This window comes from Phalangium opilio, unplaced genomic scaffold (assembly GCF_054372755.1).
Source record: "Phalangium opilio isolate 3A_F unplaced genomic scaffold, DU_Popi_V2 ptg000060l_1, whole genome shotgun sequence".
NCBI classification, from domain to species: Eukaryota; Metazoa; Arthropoda; class Arachnida; order Opiliones; family Phalangiidae; genus Phalangium; species Phalangium opilio.
The window spans coordinates 185655-204621 of NW_028324177.1; the positions used below are offsets into that span (position 1 = coordinate 185655).

Here is an 18967-nt window from a genome sequence, read left to right on the forward strand (position 1 = left end):
ATTTTCTAATTTGTGTTTATTAAGGGTCTTTGGGTTTTGGGTTAATTGTATTTTTGATTATATATATATTATATATATATATATATAAACTGTTAATTAAAATAAAAACGTTTATTAATCAAGATGAATCCAGCCGAGTCAGTCTCGCATTCTTTAAAGTTCCAAACACCCGCTCAGTTTCTAATCGTGGGGCCAACGCAAGCGGGAAAAAGCTTTCTTTTAAGTAACTTATTGCAAAATCATCAGCTTATGTTTGACCCACCGCATAAAAAGGTTATTTATTGCTACGCGGCCTGGCAGCCAAACTACGAAAAATTGAAACAATTGATTCCGGGAATTCAATTTATTCAAGGATTGCCAACGGCTGATCCAGACTTTTGGGAAATGAATCGCGATTCCTACTTGATACTAGACGACTTAGCTAGCCAATTATTTAAGCAAGCTCATATTGCCGATTTAGTGTGCGTGACGTCGCATCATTTAGGGTAAACGGTCATTATTATTACTCAACAACTGTTTCCCCAAGGGTAGCCAATCGCGGATAATTTCTCAAAACTCTTAATATTTTATAATTATGAAAAATCCTCGAGATGTTGCCTCTATTAGATATTTAGCGCAACAAATAAGTCCAGATAACCCGAGACGTATTACGGATGCGTACAGGCTAGCCACTAAAGAACCCTATAGTTATTTGTTAATTGATTTAAAACAAGAAACTCCGGAAAATTTACGATTAAGGTCGCGTGTTCTACCTCACGAATCGCCTATGTATGTCTATGTCGATTAAATTTAATTGTCATTTGAATAATGGCCCCACGCGTTAAACATCGATCAGGAAAACGCTCCCGACTCGTCGTAGCCCGTCCCTCGACAAAGTTTGCCAAATTTGTCCCTTATTTACAAAGTTTGCGTCAAACTAGCTGTAAACAACGGCGAACCCTCTTAAACAATAGTAGCACGCCCCAATTAAAGAGCATTCAGACGCTTTGTAAGCATTTAAAGGGCGGAGGCATTTATTTGAGTAAAGACCGTAAGAAAAGGTTAGCAAAGTACAAGAAAATTATTAGACAACTCGGATCAAGTACCTTGTCGCAGAAAAGCAAAAAAAAGCTGTTGTTGCAGCAATCAGGTGGTTTTCTTACGACGTTGCTTGCAGCAATTTTGCCTTCAATTGTCCAAGCCATAGCTGCTAAACTATGAAACAAATTGTGCTAGTGCCGGCTAGCGCCGTAACTTCAACAGCTGCCCAAGAACATTCGGCCTTGGACCGAGAGATTGATGATATTTTAAAATCGCCATTGAATGCTTACGATAAATTATATAAATATTTAGACGCTTTTAAGAAATATTTAAGTATCGAGAAACAAATTCCTTTACCTAAATTTGAGGTCGTCAGTCCTACAATTGCAATGTCACCCACGCCGTCATTACCGGTCACCCCTAAATGCCACCGCGAAAAAAACAATTGCCATGGCCGAGCTATGCCACGTCATCACCGACAACAAGCACGTCGGGCAGTTCTTTTACTACGCCTAAACGAACCGAGCCTCGACAAAGGGTTTTTAAAAGAGAAACGGCTGCGGGGACACCAACACGAGAAGATTTTTACCAACAATTTGGGCCGACCTATGTTGGAGATATGGTGAAACGGCAAGCCGAAGTTCTGGCAAATCGTTTGCAAAAAACATTTTTTACGCCAAAAAGAGAGCTAGAAGAAGGGGCTGTTGGTTATGCAAATCCCGACGACGCTTTTCAAGAAGAAATTGCCAATGAACAAGAGAATCTAGAGGAGGCGGAAGCGGACAATGTAACGGACTTGGAAAACCTGTTTGAGACGGCCTCCGCTAAACAGAAGAACAAGAAAAAACAGAAAAAACCTCGAAAAAAGAAAGACGAGCTTCAAAATCTCGGTCCAGTAGTTCCATCTAACGAACGAAGAGCTAAACACCATAAATGGCGTGATATTGATTAAATGTAATATTAAGACAAATAAAAAATTGTTTTATTGTGAACAATATCTGTGTACATGTTTTTTTAAATGTAAAGATAAATATAATAAGGCGACATAGTCGTTAAGTTTAAGGTTATTAGCGTAAATGGCGTCTAATATCGTCTTTCTAGCCACGCCCTCGCAGCGGAGTGCTAGGTACAGACTACAATGCAGACCGCACAGTTGAAAAAATGGATGTTGAATTTGTTGTTTATTGTAAACAACTCGTTTCCCGTATCGTTTTAAATTAACTTTATAGTATCGCGGCGACTTTCCGTAAGTGCAAAACATTTCTACCGTGTCATTGTTAGAAAAGCACGCTATCCAATGTTCTCCAGCAGCTTCGTTATTGAATATAAAGCAAAATTTGGGCCTTTTAGGATGTGCTGGGAGTTTATCTACGGGGAAGCATCTTAAATAGTAGGGTCGCGTTCTTTTGTCGCAAGTTAAAAGAGCGTTTATTAGCGAAGTGTTCATAATTTAGTCTTGACAAGGCCCGTCTCGGGTAACGAGACTTTTTGTAGTTCGGCGCCGTAGAAAACACCCAAAATTTGCTCCCCCTTTAAATCCGCTACGCGATAGACGGGTGGTGGTGACCTGGGTATGACGTCAACAACGCGGAAAATTTCGTCAGTAAACGTGCCTCCCGAGCTAGTTTTTCTAAATACTCGACTAGCTATAGAGAGACGCACGTGATCGCCAACTTTAAGCCTCGGTGCGTATCGATTAATTCCGTTTGACTTCCCGTACAGTTTATTCCAAATGATTGATTCGTTATCTATATTAACATGAGCCGGTGCAATTCCAGTAGTTGAATGAACCCGTTCATTATAGGCTTGAGTAATTAAAGGTAAATATTTAACGTAATTTTTATTCCCTGTGGCCGTAATAACCCGGGCAATTTGTTCCTTAATTGTTCTAATAAAGCGTTCCGCTAGACTAGCCTTATGCTGACTCCGGGCAAAATGTATTTGCACATTGTGACGTTTCAAAAAGGAAGCAAAGTTGCGCGAACTAAATTCTCCACCGTAGTCAGTGTATATTTTTAAAGGGATCCTCTCTCGAAATATTTTTTTAAAAGCTTCGATAACCTCGCCAGATGTTTTGTTTCTAAGAGGTATTGTCCATCCGTAGCGGCTTAAGACGTCAATGACGCACAAAACATAGCGAACATTTTTATTAAAACGTTTTAATTTCGGTAGATCCAACAAATCAGCTTGAAAAACGTCATCGATAGTCGAGGCGTACACCTGGTTGGTTTTGAATCGGAAACGTCGAAATCGGTGTTTCGTGTAGGCGGGTTGTTTCTCGAGAAAGGCGATTAATTTTGCTTTTGGCACGTCCGGTAAGGTCTTTTGTAATCTCGCTAGGGACCCATAGGCGGCCGGATTAGCCACGTCGTAATAAATTTTTCTAATTTTAGCGTCCATGTCTTAACAAGTATAAATAACGACTAAATGGTTTCCCAATAAACAACTTTATTTAATACACACAAAGGTATTTTATAAAAACAATATCAGTTAAACAAATACGAATATCAGTACATTTATTTTAATAGCCATAAATCAAGGCATTCTTTAAATGGGCAAAACTGTTGACAAAATAAGCGTAAATATCCTCTTGATCATCAATCCATCCGTGTTCAGTCTCAAATTGATGCAAAATTTTCTCACGATCCAATTGAGGCAGCGCTTCGTGCAAATTACGTTCGACTCGATCACTGAAATTTGTGTCAAATTCCGAGCAGCTTTGAGAGTGGCATATTTGTTTTCGACACTCGACGTTGCCGCAAGTGGAAGTGACGTCAAACAAAGTGGTAGTGAGCTCGTTTAAAATTAATTCGCGCATGCGACAGACAGCTATCCCTTTAGCTTTGAGATCCTCGTCAATCAGTGGCTTTAAATCAATCAATGTCTGCCATCCTGTTTTGTTCAGGCTGAATCCTTCGCTGGTGCTAAAGTTCAGGAAATAACGACTGCCGCTGCCTCGTTCATAGTATCGAAGATCGATTATACGTTCATCTTTCGAGTTGACGAAGCATTCCAGCTTGAGGCGCTCTTTGACGGGCAACCAAATATGATAGCGAGGTATTTTTCCGTCAAAAAAGGACGTGAGTTCATTTTGAAACCGAAACAAAGCGTACCAGGCGTTAGGTTTTAATATAGTTTTTGTACGCGTATCCGATCTTTGAATTAATATTTTAGGTTCAATTGACTCAATGACGCAAATGTCGAGCTTTGGCGTGACGGTGTGTACTGGGTGCATATTGGCGCGCGACTGATATTGTATTTATAAAGTTTTAGTCTTTTATACGTTGGGGTGATTATAAATAATTTCTCTGTTTTTAGATATTATTAATTGCTTGTTTGGAAATTCGGCCATGACAATGCACGTGACGTTTTCGGTTAGCGGCGAGCTAAATCTTAACGATAATCTCAAGTTACCAGTCTGGGGCATGGAATTTAGACCTAACGAAGCGAGATGTGCTCTACTCAAATCAAAAACAACGACAAAAAAGCCTTTTTTATATAAATCGTAAGAGATTATATTTCCCCGGTCAAGACCTAATATCTCGAGACCCTCGAATAAAGAATTGTAACATCTAACGTATTGATCATCGTCAAAATTAGGCGTAAACGGGATATCGGGATAATTTTGTGAATTTAAAGAGAATTGCATGAAATCGAGTTTGAAATGTTGGAGATCCAGGGGGTTGGAAGTTGCTTCCCCTACAAATTTTTTATTAGTAACGAAAGCCACGACAGTTCGCGAGGGTAATTGCCCCGTAAACAAGCTGTCCCTAATAAAATCTTGCGTTCCGGTGGTTATTTAGAAATTTTTCATAACAATAGAGTTTACTTCGTAGCGAGCGTTTATTCCCGAATTTAACATCTGAGCGTGAGCTAGTTGCAGTTCGGGATTAACCTCAATTTCGCGCGTAAACAAGGTGCATTCCGTTAAATCAATCTTATACTTTTTGCCCGCTTCATTGTGAATAATAGCGAAATCCGTGGAGCTTCGATGAAGTCTAATTCGCACCTCGATATTATCTAGTAAGAATTTGGGCGTTTTGAACATATCCAAAAATAATTCGCCAATTACATCGCACGTCTTTGATTTTGCCACGCGTTTACCGCGACGACCAATACCATTATCTTCTTTGTTAATATTGGCGTCTGCTAAAGCCGTCGCCGGATCGATAATGGTATCCAAATAATATAACATAGAAGTTAACCAGGAATTGGCCGCCGTTTGTCCATAATTTAAAAGTATTTTAAAATAGGCCATGTATGGGTACATATTATTAGGTTGCTGGATGGCAACGCCATTAAGAAATAATTCTACTTGACAAAATAGCGAGGCAATTATTAAATTTGTTACCGAGACTTTCTTTTCCGCATCTGGAACGGCCGTGCCGTCCTCGTGTAAAACGCGAAATTTTAATCTCAGAAGAGTTTTAGTCAAATCATGATAATTGTTAGAGGGAGGAATGATAAATTCTACATATTTAGCATTAGTTAGTGGAGCAATTGGATAATGAGCAGTCGTTTTAGTTCCAACAATATTTTTATTCACCACTGGCTTTTCAAATACTTCAAAGTCGGAAAGAACACTTTCGTAGGTCGACATGTTTAGTCTAGAAAATCGCGTTTAGTGCGTCGCTTAACACGTTTGCTCCGGCTTGTTTTAGCAGTCCTCTTTCGTTTTCGGCCCGTCCCGCTTTGAGTGTTGACGAACCGGTCCACGCCTTTATGTAGTAGGGAATTTATAGATTGTTTGACATTTCGTTTAATCGATTCTCGAGGTGATATTCCGGGGTTTTGTGCATCGCTAATTACTCTACTCGTTAACCCAACAGCTTCGGACGCTAAAGTACTAATGGCCGGCCTAATAAAGGGTGTAATTTTGCGCAATAAAGAATTGAAGATACCGCCAACACTAAAACGAACCCCCGATTGGAAAACGTTTGCGTGTAAAGCCGGAAGGGACGATCCTCTTTGGAAATACAGAGTGTATCTATTAGGTACCATTGCTCCTGTTCTATTGACGTCGACGCCTAAAAAACAGTTTAATATATACTTTACCCACATTAAACGGGATATTTTCCCCGTAATCGGATTTCAATTCAATTTCAATTTCTTGTATATCGCTGGTTGAAATTGGATAAAAATCGATATTATTAAATATTTCCTGGTTCTCCTCGTCTAGCAGCGAAAAAGCCGGCATTTTTATGAAACGTAGCAGAGGGGCTTGACCACCACCCACTACTTGTTGACGGATAATATTGGTATAAACAAACATGGCATCGACGCCTCTCATGATATCCGCGGGATACTCTGACGTCTCGTTATTGATATACCGATCCAATTGATTACTACTAAAACCTAGCAATCGTCCCAGTCCTCGTCCGGGTGTTGTTTTGGGAAACAAAATTGAGACCGTATCGTTCAGTTTTGAAACCGTGACGGTTCCGTCTACATTCTGCGTAAATTTTAGACTTTTTCTATGCGTCGGCGACATGGCTTCGCTCATAGCACTTAAAACATCGCTAATATGGTAATATACCCCGGGAGGAATCTCGCACGCGAAATTATCAACTCGTCTGGCTTGAGACCCGGGTAAATACGGCTGGTCAGCCATATTTGGGTCTTCTGGAAATCTATCCACATCGTATTTGCTAGTCCAAAAATTATTATCCGCTGTCAGGGTCATTATTCTTAATCGAGGATTTACCAGAGCTACTCCCGAATGACTGTGTTGAAAAAATTCTCCCTCTTCGGGAATGTTAAATAACTGAGCCATTGGTCCAGCTACCGACACGCGAACACCTGGCTCTATTTCGAGACGAACATAAAATCTATCTTCCAGCGCCGTTTTGAGAATCTACATGTTAAAATACCGGCGGGGCATATATTCTTGAACCCCCAATAACTGGTTTATAATTTTTAAATGTAAAGAGAAGGGAATTACGGCCCCGCTTGCCGTAAAATCGCAGGTATAATCGCCCGCGGGTATTTTGATTTTTGTGAAACTAGTCTTCGTAAATAGATACATTAGTGAGTCATGAACGCGATAATTTACAAATGTGTCATCAGTTGTTTTGAAATGCGTAAAATTACGCTCTAAGGGTTTAGTGGATAGAACCGTCCCACCAACGTATTCAGCTTCTAAATTTAATATATCACGCAATTCCTTTGGGAAGAGCATTTCAATTTTTGCCGGACAATAGACTCTAAAATAACGTTCCGCTCCTTGTTTAATAACGCTAAATTCGGCCTGTTGCAATCTTAAAGGGTCAAAATTGCGCGCAGTTATTTGGAGGTTCTCGGCAATTTTTTCATAAATCTTATAATCATCTGTCGATCTAAACTCGCCTGACATTTTAAAAAAGAAATAAAGCCAGGGTTCTTCCCAGGGGGTATAGCGCTTTATGGTTCTATTGACTCGATATTCTACGTATGCATTGTCTTTGTCTATAGTATATTCTTCTAACGTCATGCTCAAGGGCCCTAGTTGGTGTCTTCCGGAGTAATATCTATCGGGGTCAGCGCCAAGCAATTTAGCTACTTGGGGAGAAAATTTAATTTCCACCCATTCCGGTGTTTTGAAATTATACACGATAGCATACCCCCAATTATCTACTGTGTGATATGTTACTTGAATTTTTATAAATACTAATTTTTCTAAAGTGTTGGCTACGGCTCGATAAAGCCCTTCGGCGTTTTTCTCTGGCATTTTACTGGCTTTAAAAGTTTGAGGTAAGAACAATACTGTGTAATTGTCATAATCTTCAGGGTTAATAGGCTTAGGCTCTTCGGGAATAATTTGTTCAGGCTTTTTTTTCGACGGATCAACCGGCTGCGGAAACAAGGGTTTTCCATCAACCGGTGGTGGGGAGGGGTCGGTAATATGGGTAGCTCAAAAGTAGAGGATGTTGTAGAGTCTGGAGATTTTGAGAGGTCAGGCTTGGATGGGTCGGGTTTCGGTAAGTCGGGTTTCGGTAAGTCAGTTTTAGATGGGTCTGTAAATATATATATTTCCTCAACCTCCGTTGGCGAGGGGGTCGGCGTCAGTGGTTCAAAGGTAGAGGGTGTCGGAACCTCGGGCTTCGGTAACTCCGGCTTTGGTGGCTCGGGAGCAGGAATCTCAGGGGGTTCTGGAGTAGTTAGCTTAGTTGGGGTAGTGGAGGGGGGTTCAGCTGCTGATGTTGCAGTGGGGGTGGGCTTAGCCGCTGTTGTTGTTGTTGTAGTGGAGGCGGGCTTAGCTGTTGTTGTTGTTTTTGTAGTGGAGGTGGGTTTAGATGTTGTAGTTGGGATGGGCTTATCTGTTGTTGTTGTTGTTGTTGTAGTGGGTTTAGCTGTTGTAGTGGGGCTCGGCTTAGCTGGTGTTGTTGTTGTTGTTGGCTTAGCTGTCGTAGTGGGGATTGGTTTAGTCGAAGTTGGCGGTATCGGTTTATTCGAACTTGGAGGTAACGGTTTACTCGAAGTTGGAGGTAACGGTTTATTTGAACTTGGAGGTATTGGTTTAGTCGAAGTTGGAGGTACCTGTTTACCTGAAGCTGGCGTTTTAGAGGGGTCAGGCCCTGAATATGTTGGATAATAAGGCTTTGGAGAGGTTTGTTTTGGAATAGTTATTTTGGGTGGTGGTGGTGGGGGAGGGGTTATTTTGGATGGCTGTGGTTGTACAAATACTACGGGTTCAGTCGTAGCAATAGGTATCGGAAGAAAAGGCGTAGTTCGCGGTAAAATAGGTATAGATGGCGGTAGAGGTTTATATTCTGGTTGAGGTTTTTTTCTTATTGGCGGAACCTCGTGGCTTGTTTTACGTTTAATACCTGCCTTAGGAATGTACTTGTAATCAAATTTTTTTTTAAAACTATCTCCAACATTATCAATTTCGATTTCCACGTAATTGTTAGTGTAATTTAAACTTATATTTTTAGCATGCTTTGATACAGGATATTTGGATATATAGGGAACATCTTCGTAATTATTCTCCTTAAATTCAAATAGCGTGGCCAAGGGGGAATCAGCTGGTATTTTGAACCGTATGTTTTCCTCTCCTAAAACTTGCAGGTAAACGGGAAAGTTTGTATCTAACTGTTTTCCTAGGGCCCCGTCTTTATATTTATTCACTAATTTAAAAGATAATTTGCCTTTTAAATACGGATGACTGTTTACATCATCATTTAACAGCTCGACAAAATTTTGGGGTAGTTCGTACTCTTTGGTCTTGGTATAACGATTGACAGGTATCTCTATTTTTTGATATTCAACAGGCTCTCTAACAGCTGCATAGTTGTCACGGTTTGGGTCACTTACGACCTGAATTTCAAACTTGTTAAACTCTTCGCTTATATTCACCCAATGATTTGGAAATATGATTTCTGCCAACCCAACTTCATAATCACTAGTCAAGTTCAAAGGTTGATGCAAATAATTTTTAAAACTTGATTGGGTATTGTTTGGGTATATATCTAGACACGTATTAGACGCTAAAGTTAAAAAAAGTCGTCATTCATGACTAACGCCTGTTTATCAACTAACCCCAACTTCTTAAACTAACCTTATTTTATACATAAAAAGATCGTCCATGGCTCGGTGGCTTGGCCAGGATTTGAACCTGTCACCTTTTAGGTATCACCATAGTAAACCCTGCCTTTACCCATTGAGCCATGGACGATCTTGAAAAACACTCAGTTTATTTTCATCAAAACAACAAAATTGTTAAGCCTTTATAGTCGCTATTCTTGAAACATCTACGTGAATAGTTAATTAAACCCGACCCGCTTCCAATAAAATATTTTCCTCAAAACAAGGAAAGTTTTAAGTCGTCATCCTTGAAACATCTACGTGCATAGTTAATTAAACCCGACCCGCTTCCAATAAAATATTTTCCTCAAAACAAGGAAAGTTTTAAGTCGTTATCCTTGAAACATCTACGTGCATAGTTAATTAAACCCGACCCGCTCCCAATAAAATATTTTCCTCAAAACAAGGAAAGTTTTAAGTCGTCATCCTTGAAACATCTACGTGATATTCTAGTATATAAGAGTCGTGTTTTAAAGAGAGAGTTACCAGTTACCTGGCTACGCTCTCCTGTTTAACCGTGTTCAGTACCATCTCTACTAAGATGACTTTACCCGCCGATCGTGGACTCACACAGCTTTTGCTGTTTGAAAAGAGACCAAATTCGGTTTTTCCATCCGTCTCTTTTCAGGAATAGCCTGAAAAGAGACCAAATTCGATTCATGTGCCTCGATTTCCGCAACCTTTTTGTAATCTTTACTGGCTACATTTGGCTGCACAAAAAGTTGCGGAAATTGGTGTGAAGTCGCATTTTTTCGTCCCACCACTCAACGTTGGTCATGGTTCCCTTATGTTGAGGAAGTTCCCCTATGTTGAGGAGGTTCATGAATCGACCTTCATTGCAGTAGTCAGTTGTGTGCACGCAAATGACACTGCAATGAAGGAGAAGTTCTGGCGCAAACAACCAGACCAGAACAAGAAGACCAGGCCCTCCAAACAGTTTGGTTGAGCTTAATGAGGTAGATTGTAATTCAGATTTAACTTTGTTTAAGTCACTATTTTATACTGTCCTTTATGAGGTTATTGTTATTGTGGTGACAAGTTTGTTTAAAGTCATTATTTATTAATAAAAACTGTCATTGTAGACAAAGACGGGAAAGTGTAATAGATAAGTGTAGAAAATGAATTGCCAGAAGTAACAGATATTAAAATTTTTACTTTTGAAGACATGATCATAAAACATCGATTATTTTAAAAAATTCTTATCTTAGTTTTTTTCACCAAATTTTCATTAAACTCAATATATTTTTCTACATTATTTACACAAGTATTTTGCTCTATATAATAGTTCCAGAAAAAAATGGTATCTTCAAGTTTTTTGATACTAGGTTTTAGTTCAAATACTCCAATTTTTATATTTTATAATTGGAAATATTGCCAAGCAGAAAATTACAAAGGCCGTTTGACTGTGATGTAGTTATTAATGTTCAAAAGATATTTTGAGACCTATACATCACGTTAATTTTGATACTTTTAAAACTTTCAAAATAACGACTACGATTTCCCACAGTTTTTTGTTCAACCATTTTCTGACTATTTTATTTTCCTTATAGGACCGAATACTGAAAACTCATTGTAAATTTTTAGTATAAAAAAATGTACACGCGTACTGGTTTTGAAATGATGCACATGTTTCGTGACAAAATATTTTGACTAATTTTTGTGAAAAAAACTAAGATAAGAATTTTTTAAAATAATCGATGTTTTATGATCATGTCTTCAAAAGTAAAAATTTTAATATCTGTTACTTCTGGCAATTCATTTTCTACACTTATCTATTACACTTTCCCGTCTTTGTCTACAATGACAGTTTTTATTAATATCTGTTACTTCAGTCTTAATATTAATTCAAATTCAGAAACCTTAGGAGAGTAAAAGTATTAGGGCATTGTGCATACATTAGTAAACGCGTTTGAACTAACCAACCATCTATTATAAAACTGTCATTCCTGACTGCTTGACTTGACAATGAACGTCCGATCAAACTCAAATTGCTTTCCCGTCATTTTCACATGCAAATACAGAGGAAGCTGTACATACCCTAGTAGCACATTTCCACTGGCCCAACTGCCGCGGTTTTGCTTCCGGCCAACTCAGTAGGCATACCACCCACAGATTAGTCGAAATGTCCTACTTGGCCAACTGCTGATTTCAATGATGGATCAGAGTCATTTTTTCTCTGAAAGCAACAACTGGCCAACTACGGTTTTTGTGGCTGGTTTGAGGTTTTTTTATCTGTAAAACCTCTGGTATTCCAACTTGTTACTCAGAACGATTTTAACACCTATTATAAAATCACATATTGGCCAACAGCAAGTTTCAGAGTCAGGCAGGAAAAATAATACAATTTTGTAGTTGCCAACCTCAAAATCGGTTGGTACCCATTCCCAAAATCGGTTGGTACCCATTCCCAAAATCGGTTGGTACCCATTCCCAAAATCGGTTGGTACCCATACCCAAAATCGGTTGGTACCCATTCCAAATATCGGTTGGTATCCCTTCCCACTTTTCAGTTAGCCCAAATAAATTTTACTCATTTAAAACCACAAGTTTTTAAAAAAATAACCTACTGGTTATATATCATTTATTTTTTCACAAAACATTTATTCACTTTCTAAATGATTCATAGAATCTCCTTGTGCAGGTTTTTTTCTTTTTTCTCTCCCTCCTTCACGGTCTGGTGCATATTTAATGAAGTTTTTTATAACAACTTCAATGTCGTAGTTTTTCGCTGATTTGAAATTTTCTTTAACCGCTTCTGCAAATAGATGGTGAAATTTATGTCAATACTTAAATAATAATTAGGATGGAAGATATTTAGGCGCTTTAATGATTTTTTTATATTTATAATTAGGCCTACAGCTTATATTGTAGTTTTTTATTTACTGTTTAAATTATATTTTTTTATTTTAATTTACAGGGTAAATTCTAAACTTAAATACCTGCCTAAATTGTAAATATTTATATAGATAAATTTAAGATCTAAAATTATAAGATTTATCTTTAAACTTACCTATTATCACATCTTTCAGCTTCAAATTATTAAATGCTAATTTTCCATTTGCACCAATCCAATTGAATTTCAACATGAGAGTGTGAGAAAATAATTTTTTCATGATATTTCTGCACGTATCTTTGAGTCTTTTACCACCATAGGCTGCAAATCTTTTGATCTGTAAAAAACAAGATAAGTTCAATTACTCCCATTAATCGTTTGTGCAAAAAAAGCTTCGCGCAATGTTCATGTAGTTTCATACACCTATAACACCTATAACTAGAGAACCGCTAAACCATGCCCATAACTGACGAAAGGGTTAAAAAAATTCAAAATCCGCCTACATTTCACACTGAAGTAGCGGGACAAAGGGATTTTTTTTTTTTTGACATTGACAAACCATAGGGTGGAAAAGGTTATTACCGTTTGTTTCAAGTAGTCTTCATTTTCTAATATGTTTTGCAAGGCATTTATGTCGTCAATAGATTGTAGGGGCAGAGTAGGAAATCCTTCTATTTCTACAACATGGACTTGGCTATTTAAAGCAGCCTCCTTTTGATTTCTAAGAATCATTTCCACCTTTGAATTTAAATCTGCAAGCATCATAACAACCGTTTTTTGAAATTTGATTTGACTTTGTTCTGAAAAGCAGAAATGTTATAAAACGTTTTTAATTATTTGAAACAAAGCAAACTTTACCATTCACGTAGGCTTGTCTATTGTTCGACTGCGAAGTCGATGGTACATTACTTGCATATTGAAAAGAAGTTGCTTGCGACACTGCGTTTGAATAGATAAAAAACAGTTAGGCCTTATAAAAAAAAATAAAATGCAAAATTCTCTACAGTTCAGAGTTCCCTTCAAACAGTTAGGGATATTTACCATGCTCATTAACATCTCTGAAGCAATTTTGAAAATACTCTGGCTCCATTCTGTGATTTCTCCTTTCTGGTGCTGTTGAATATAAATATTTTTTTAATGATATAATATGAAAAATGTACTTTAGAAATCACTTACGCGATAATCGCTCATTTCTGAGAGACATTTGACGCCAATTTTCATTCCGAAAAGTAACGTTTTCTCTATTTTCATGACTAGCTAGCACATCACGTCCATTGTCCATGATAAGAAGTGACTTAGTTTGTCGTTTTTCATTGCCAAGTGACTTAACACACACATTTCTTATTGGCTTAGCACTAATTAAATTTCTAGGTGGCGTGTCACATTTATTAATGTTTCTAGGCGGCGTGTCACATTCATTAATGTTTCTAGGCGGCGTATCACATCCACTGTAGTCTCTGGGTGGTGTTTGACATATATTAACGTTTCTTGATGACGTACCCAATCCATTTTGAGGTGGCACATTGAGCCTATCGTCTTTTCTAATTTGCGTATTTAATTCTTTATAACTTCTTGATGGAGTTGGACATTGGTTTTCATGGCTGGCTTGCTTATTTTGTTGATCGCAGGTTCCTTAGAAACATGTCAAACAAGATTTAATATTAAGCTATTAAAATTTTAACTTTAAAATTAAAATTAAAACCTGAAACTTTAAGTGTTCAACCTTGTTCAGTACTTAAAAGACGTTAACACTAACCTTCAAACAAATTGTGGTTATTTTCATTTTGTTCCAGTTGAGTTCCTACAGTGTGATCAATTTCGTTTTCACAATTAAACCCAGAGAATTCTGTTGCGTTAGATCCTAGAATACAAAGTTTCATGTGCGTCAGTATGTGTTAATTATATAGCTTTGTTTGAACATTTACTTGGACATTTTGGTGGAGTTGGTAATTTAAAGTTCCCTCTCATTTTTTTTCTCTTTTTGGTCATATTTGCACTAGTTGATGGAACACGGTTGTCTCGATAGATTTCTTCCTTTGGCAATTCTTCATCTAAGAAATTTCAGATTAAATATTTTTTCTCGAGGTAATATGATTAAAACCATACCAGGCTCAGAACTTTCATCACTACGGTGACGGTCTGGTTTTCTGGCAGTCTTCACACGTCTTTGTCCTCCTCTTCCTAATGTTTCAGCTTCGCTGGCTAGATCAGATGTTAATTCAGCTCTAGCTAAGAGCTCTCTAGCTCTACTGTAAAACACTAAAATTGATTTCTTTAGAACACATTATTTTAAAAACGATTTGAATTTATGTATACTTGTTTTGTGCAAAGTTTTGCCTGAATATAAATTCCATGATTTTGGGTCATGAGCAACACATTTTGTGATAAAATTAATTATCTGATTATGAAATTTCGGTGGAGGCCAGTAGCACGAGGATTCGGTTGGACACCATCCTTGTGGAACAACCTCCACTGTTCCTTCACTTTCAAAACTGAAGACTACGTACATCTGAAATAATTGAAAAACTCAAAAGCTCGCACTGATCATTAGTGTGTTCATTTCTCTACAGTATGTATGCAAATCACACAAAATTTAAGAAATATCTTAACTTTATAAGTTTCCGAAACGTGAAAGATTTATAAACATAATTTTTTAAATATTTAAGTGTTTTAGATAACTAAATTAATATATGATTGTGATCCTAAATAAATTCTAAAGTTCCCTGGAATTTACAGACCCATGCGCGAGAGGGATAATTTTGGCGTATGAGGAATTCTCTTTATTTGGATACAGAAAGCACTTGTTATCTAGCTCAGAGAGAGAATAGGTGTTCACCTGTCTTGAAATTTTAGCATCAAAAATTCCTAATATGGATGAACTCATGGGATAATCAAAAACATTCTTATAAAATTTGCATGGCTTCGCCAAGATTACAATTTCTTTTTCGATTGTTTGATAAATTTCGCATATTTTAATAACCTCACCAGATTTAAGTTTGAAACAACTATCTCTTGCATTAACTGAGATGGAAAACAATGGGGTCTGAACCGTTTTGAAAGATCTGGCATGACTTGGAACAATTGGGTTCCTGCTCTTGAAATAATTTTTTAATACTATTTCGCGAACTTTGGGGTTTTTAACTAAGAATTGTTTTTCGGTTAAACGTTTTTGAATTTGTTCTAGGGGCTTATTGGGCGATCGCACCATTTTTTTAAGCAGCTGCAAAAAATTTTCAAACGGGAAAGCACTATATGCATCCAATGGGCCAAATAATTTCACATCAGATGACAAATGCTTCAACGCATGAACATTTAAAACAACAAATTCTGGTCCGTACAAATCTGAGCTAGAAGAAACGAATTTGTCTAACAACTCCCCAGCATAGTCGCAAAGATCTTTACTTAAAACTGGAGATGTTAAAATGTAGATTGCGCATGACAGGAGTCGGAAGTGTTTTAGGACAACATCTGGTAATATTCCTTCACCCAAGACAGGACCAGTATACAGAAGAAATTGCCTGAATTCTGTAGCTTTCCACCTGTCAATATATCTTAAGCTTCTTGGTTTTCTGGCAAATTCACTTGGAATGTATTTCCGGCACCCATCAAGTTTTTTGGAGAAATCCATCACCATCTGACTGCTCAAACGAACATTATAACTACCCTTTTTAATCATGAAGTTGAGCATCCTCCTCATAACTCCCAAACAAACGACATGCATGTAGTCGAGGGGAAATTGCCTTACTAAATCCATATTTAAGTGCTCTAGGGGTGTAAGGGGTCCAACTAAATGGTGCTCTTCGTTTTCTTGGTTTCGAAAAGAAGTGTTAGTACGCAAATTTATGCACTCGTTTTTTGCACTACCAGGTAAAAATACAGTACGATTGTTTTCTCTGTAACCTCTAATAGTACACTTATCGCAAGAAAAAAAACCTGTATGACCCTTGGTATGCTTAACAAAACTTCTAGCTGGAGAATCTACAATATAGGGACCATCAAGTAAACATTCATAGGTTTTCGTACCGTGAGTAAAACCATTTTCATTCAGGTCCCTTAATTCTCTTAATAAAGGTTCTAAGTATTCGACTAGTGATCCAGGTTTGCTTTCGCCGCAAAATATTCCTACAGGAAAAACATCGCTCATAAGACCATGTGGAAATTTGTAAACTGCGCCTAAAATGGGCCAGAAACTTTTATTTGACGCCTTGAATAATGGTATTCCGTCAATGTTTATAGCGAATGATAAGGGATGACAATAATGCAGATTAGACGCTAAAAACTGAGAGATACCTTGATTAAACCCAATATGCCAATATTCACCCCCATTTACTATATTGATATCAGTGACGTTTCTCTTAGTAGACAAAAGTGTTCTAGAGTCTTTAGGAAGATCCTCATGTCCATGATTTCTTAAAATTACCAACAAACTGTTTAGCCTAACCGTGTCAATGCTATAAATCAAAGCCCAGTTTCGAATATCTTCCCGAATGGTGGGTAAATCACTACAAGAACTGCTACTCTCGCTATCAAATGAAGAACTATCATTAAATCTGTCATAACTATCAGTTGATACACTTTTAGACTCTTCATCTAAAGCAAGATCTCCTTCTCCCCAGTGTGACTGCACAAATTCTTGTGCAACATTTAACTCACAACTGCCCTCTGAATTTCCAATAACTGAAAACTCCGCTTCAATATTCTCTGAGAAATCAGAATCATAAAAGATATTGGAAGCCTGTTCTTCTATTCGTTTAATGTAGCTAGCCCTTTTTCTACGAAGTTGCCGCTTGCTTAATCCATTTCTTTCGTCTTTCTGATAGTCCCCACGAACTATTTTGGATTTTTTGCTATTCATATTTAATTAATAAGTTTGTAAATTTTATAAATCAAAATGCATAATTAAATTTTGAACTTTAAATAAAAATATCAAGCTTTTAACTCGAAAGAAGAAAAAAATCAAGGAAAAAGTTTAACTAAAAATTCTAGAGATATTTCCTTCCCCTTTTCTTGCCTTACACTTTAGAACATTGTTGCTAGATCACCTGTTGCCTCAAAAACATGGTGGCAGCACTGCCGGAATAGGAAAAACCCCTTAAACTCGACCTTAGTTAAAACATTTGGTGTTTACGTACAATTATTAAATATGGGTTTTTAACTAAATCGTTAATTATCTTTAAAAATTTGGTTAGGTCTTACTTATTTTACTGATTAATTTAAATAGGTTTTTATATAGAAAATGTTTAACTGTTTTACTAGTTCAAATTAAAAAACAGGTTAAGGCTTAATAAACAGTGAACAAAAGCGATAAAACTGAATACCCTTTCCTTAAGAAAAGTAAACCTTCTAAACGTATTTAAATTAAAATGTTTTCAAAATTAACAGAAGAAATTTAAACTTACCTTTCTTCAATTAAATGTGGAATGAGCGAAATATAATTCCCTCGACGAAACTTGGATCTTTTAAAAACCGCTTCGAATTCACAAAATGGCTGACCTCACGGACGCGAGAAAGCGAAAAATGAATATAGGCCTAGTACCCACGTTGTAAGAAAAAACAGACAATGTCAAGGCCGAACAGGCGCGACTCCCGCTAAAACTTTGACGCGCTAGGAGGTATAAGGTAGGGTGAACGTAGCTCTCTACGGAAATTTTCCAGGAATTTTCTTACGAAATCTACCATCCTCTTGAAAAAATAAGTTCACTGACCTAGCGCCTTCTGGCTAATTAACGTTGTTCAAGTAAACTTAAAAAACTTAAAATAAAATTTTATCTATAATTTAAAAAAAATATCACTGTAAATGGGATTTTTTTTTAAATACTTTAAAATTAACAAAATTTTATAATTAGACACAAACCTTAACCACCTATTGGCAAAAAGATAAAGTTAAACACCATAAGATAACACCATTTGATTTTATAGTCGTAATAGGGTTGGGACAATAGTGAAATGAAAATGTAAATTACAAGTTAATGTAAAAAATATCAATCTAATAATGGCACCTTATAAAATAAGCTTAAAATATTACTTAAAAATTAGTTTTAATTGATTTATCTTGGTATTGAAAAAAACTCAGACGGATGGGCAATGGTTTTATGGTTGGTGAAATTCTTTATAAATTTGGATCAGTCGGATTAAAGTCAGAAAGCGACTACAAAACGACTCCGACGGTAAACCAACTCCCCGACTCCTACCCAACTCGAAAACGGATGCCTTGTGCTACTAGGGTAGTTATACCTTAACAAGCTGCCCCAGCAGAAAGGACACTCGTGCGGGATATGTAAGATAATAAAAAAGTGAAACAATAGGGGCTAAAAAAGCGAGCATTAGATAAAAATTCCTTTACTAGACGCCATACCTCCAGTTGTTAGAGACAGGCTGGGAAATAGCACACTTCCTCTGGTCCAAAACCAGTTTATTAATTCCTTGGACTAGTTTTTTAATTCAAGAAGTGGGGGTTACTGGTCCTCGGGACCAGTTTATTAATTGCAAATCTGTTGGAGAGCAAAGTCTGGGACCAGTCCGGAGACCAGTAAATTATTTCAGACACTAAGG

The 18967-nt window shown here is 37.2% G+C and overlaps 2 protein-coding genes across 3 annotated transcripts; both read right to left on the minus strand.

The window, feature by feature from the left end:
• Nucleotides 1–12121: 12121 nt before the first annotated feature.
• Nucleotides 12122–13856, minus strand: LOC149665693 (uncharacterized). 2 transcript variants are annotated; one of them, XM_089841499.1, is made up of 6 exons: nucleotides 13592–13856; nucleotides 13457–13528; nucleotides 13274–13354; nucleotides 12998–13167; nucleotides 12593–12752; nucleotides 12122–12337 (listed from the first exon to the last, which is right to left on the minus strand). In XM_089841499.1, exons 1-6 carry the CDS (start codon nucleotides 13695–13697, stop codon nucleotides 12183–12185), a joined length of 744 nt encoding a protein of 247 aa, XP_089697625.1. In that variant the 5' UTR covers nucleotides 13698–13856; the 3' UTR covers nucleotides 12122–12182. The 2 variants fall into 2 exon arrangements, with proteins under 2 accessions (XP_089697625.1, XP_089697624.1); XM_089841498.1 differs by having other exon boundaries at nucleotides 12123–12337; nucleotides 12998–13215; nucleotides 13592–13852.
• On the minus strand, nucleotides 13726–18638 carry LOC149665694 (uncharacterized). The gene is made up of 7 exons (XM_089841471.1): nucleotides 17815–18638; nucleotides 14732–14924; nucleotides 14522–14674; nucleotides 14341–14466; nucleotides 14172–14276; nucleotides 13799–14047; nucleotides 13726–13739 (listed from the first exon to the last, which is right to left on the minus strand). Exons 2-7 carry the CDS (start codon nucleotides 14922–14924, stop codon nucleotides 13726–13728), a joined length of 840 nt encoding a protein of 279 aa, XP_089697597.1. The 5' UTR covers nucleotides 17815–18638.
• Nucleotides 18639–18967: the final 329 nt, after the last annotated feature.

What these genes read in the sequence shown, in the direction of transcription:
- LOC149665693 (XM_089841498.1), bottom strand. Translation starts at nt 13,697, where the DNA reads ATGGACAATGGACGTGATGTGCTAGCTAGTCATGAAAATAGAGAAAAC. An exon ending in CAGAGATGTTAATGAGCATG is followed by an intron (nt 13,355 to 13,456) that starts GTAAATATCCCT and finishes ATTCAAACGCAG; the next exon opens with TGTCGCAAGCAACTTCTTTT. An exon ending in AAGACTACTTGAAACAAACG is followed by an intron (nt 12,753 to 12,997) that starts GTAATAACCTTT and finishes TGTTTTTTACAG; the next exon opens with ATCAAAAGATTTGCAGCCTA.
- LOC149665694 (XM_089841471.1), bottom strand. Translation starts at nt 14,924, where the DNA reads ATGTACGTAGTCTTCAGTTTTGAAAGTGAAGGAACAGTGGAGGTTGTT. An exon ending in CAAAACTTTGCACAAAACAA is followed by an intron (nt 14,675 to 14,731) that starts GTATACATAAAT and finishes AATCAATTTTAG; the next exon opens with TGTTTTACAGTAGAGCTAGA. An exon ending in TAACCACAATTTGTTTGAAG is followed by an intron (nt 14,048 to 14,171) that starts GTTAGTGTTAAC and finishes CATGTTTCTAAG; the next exon opens with GAACCTGCGATCAACAAAAT.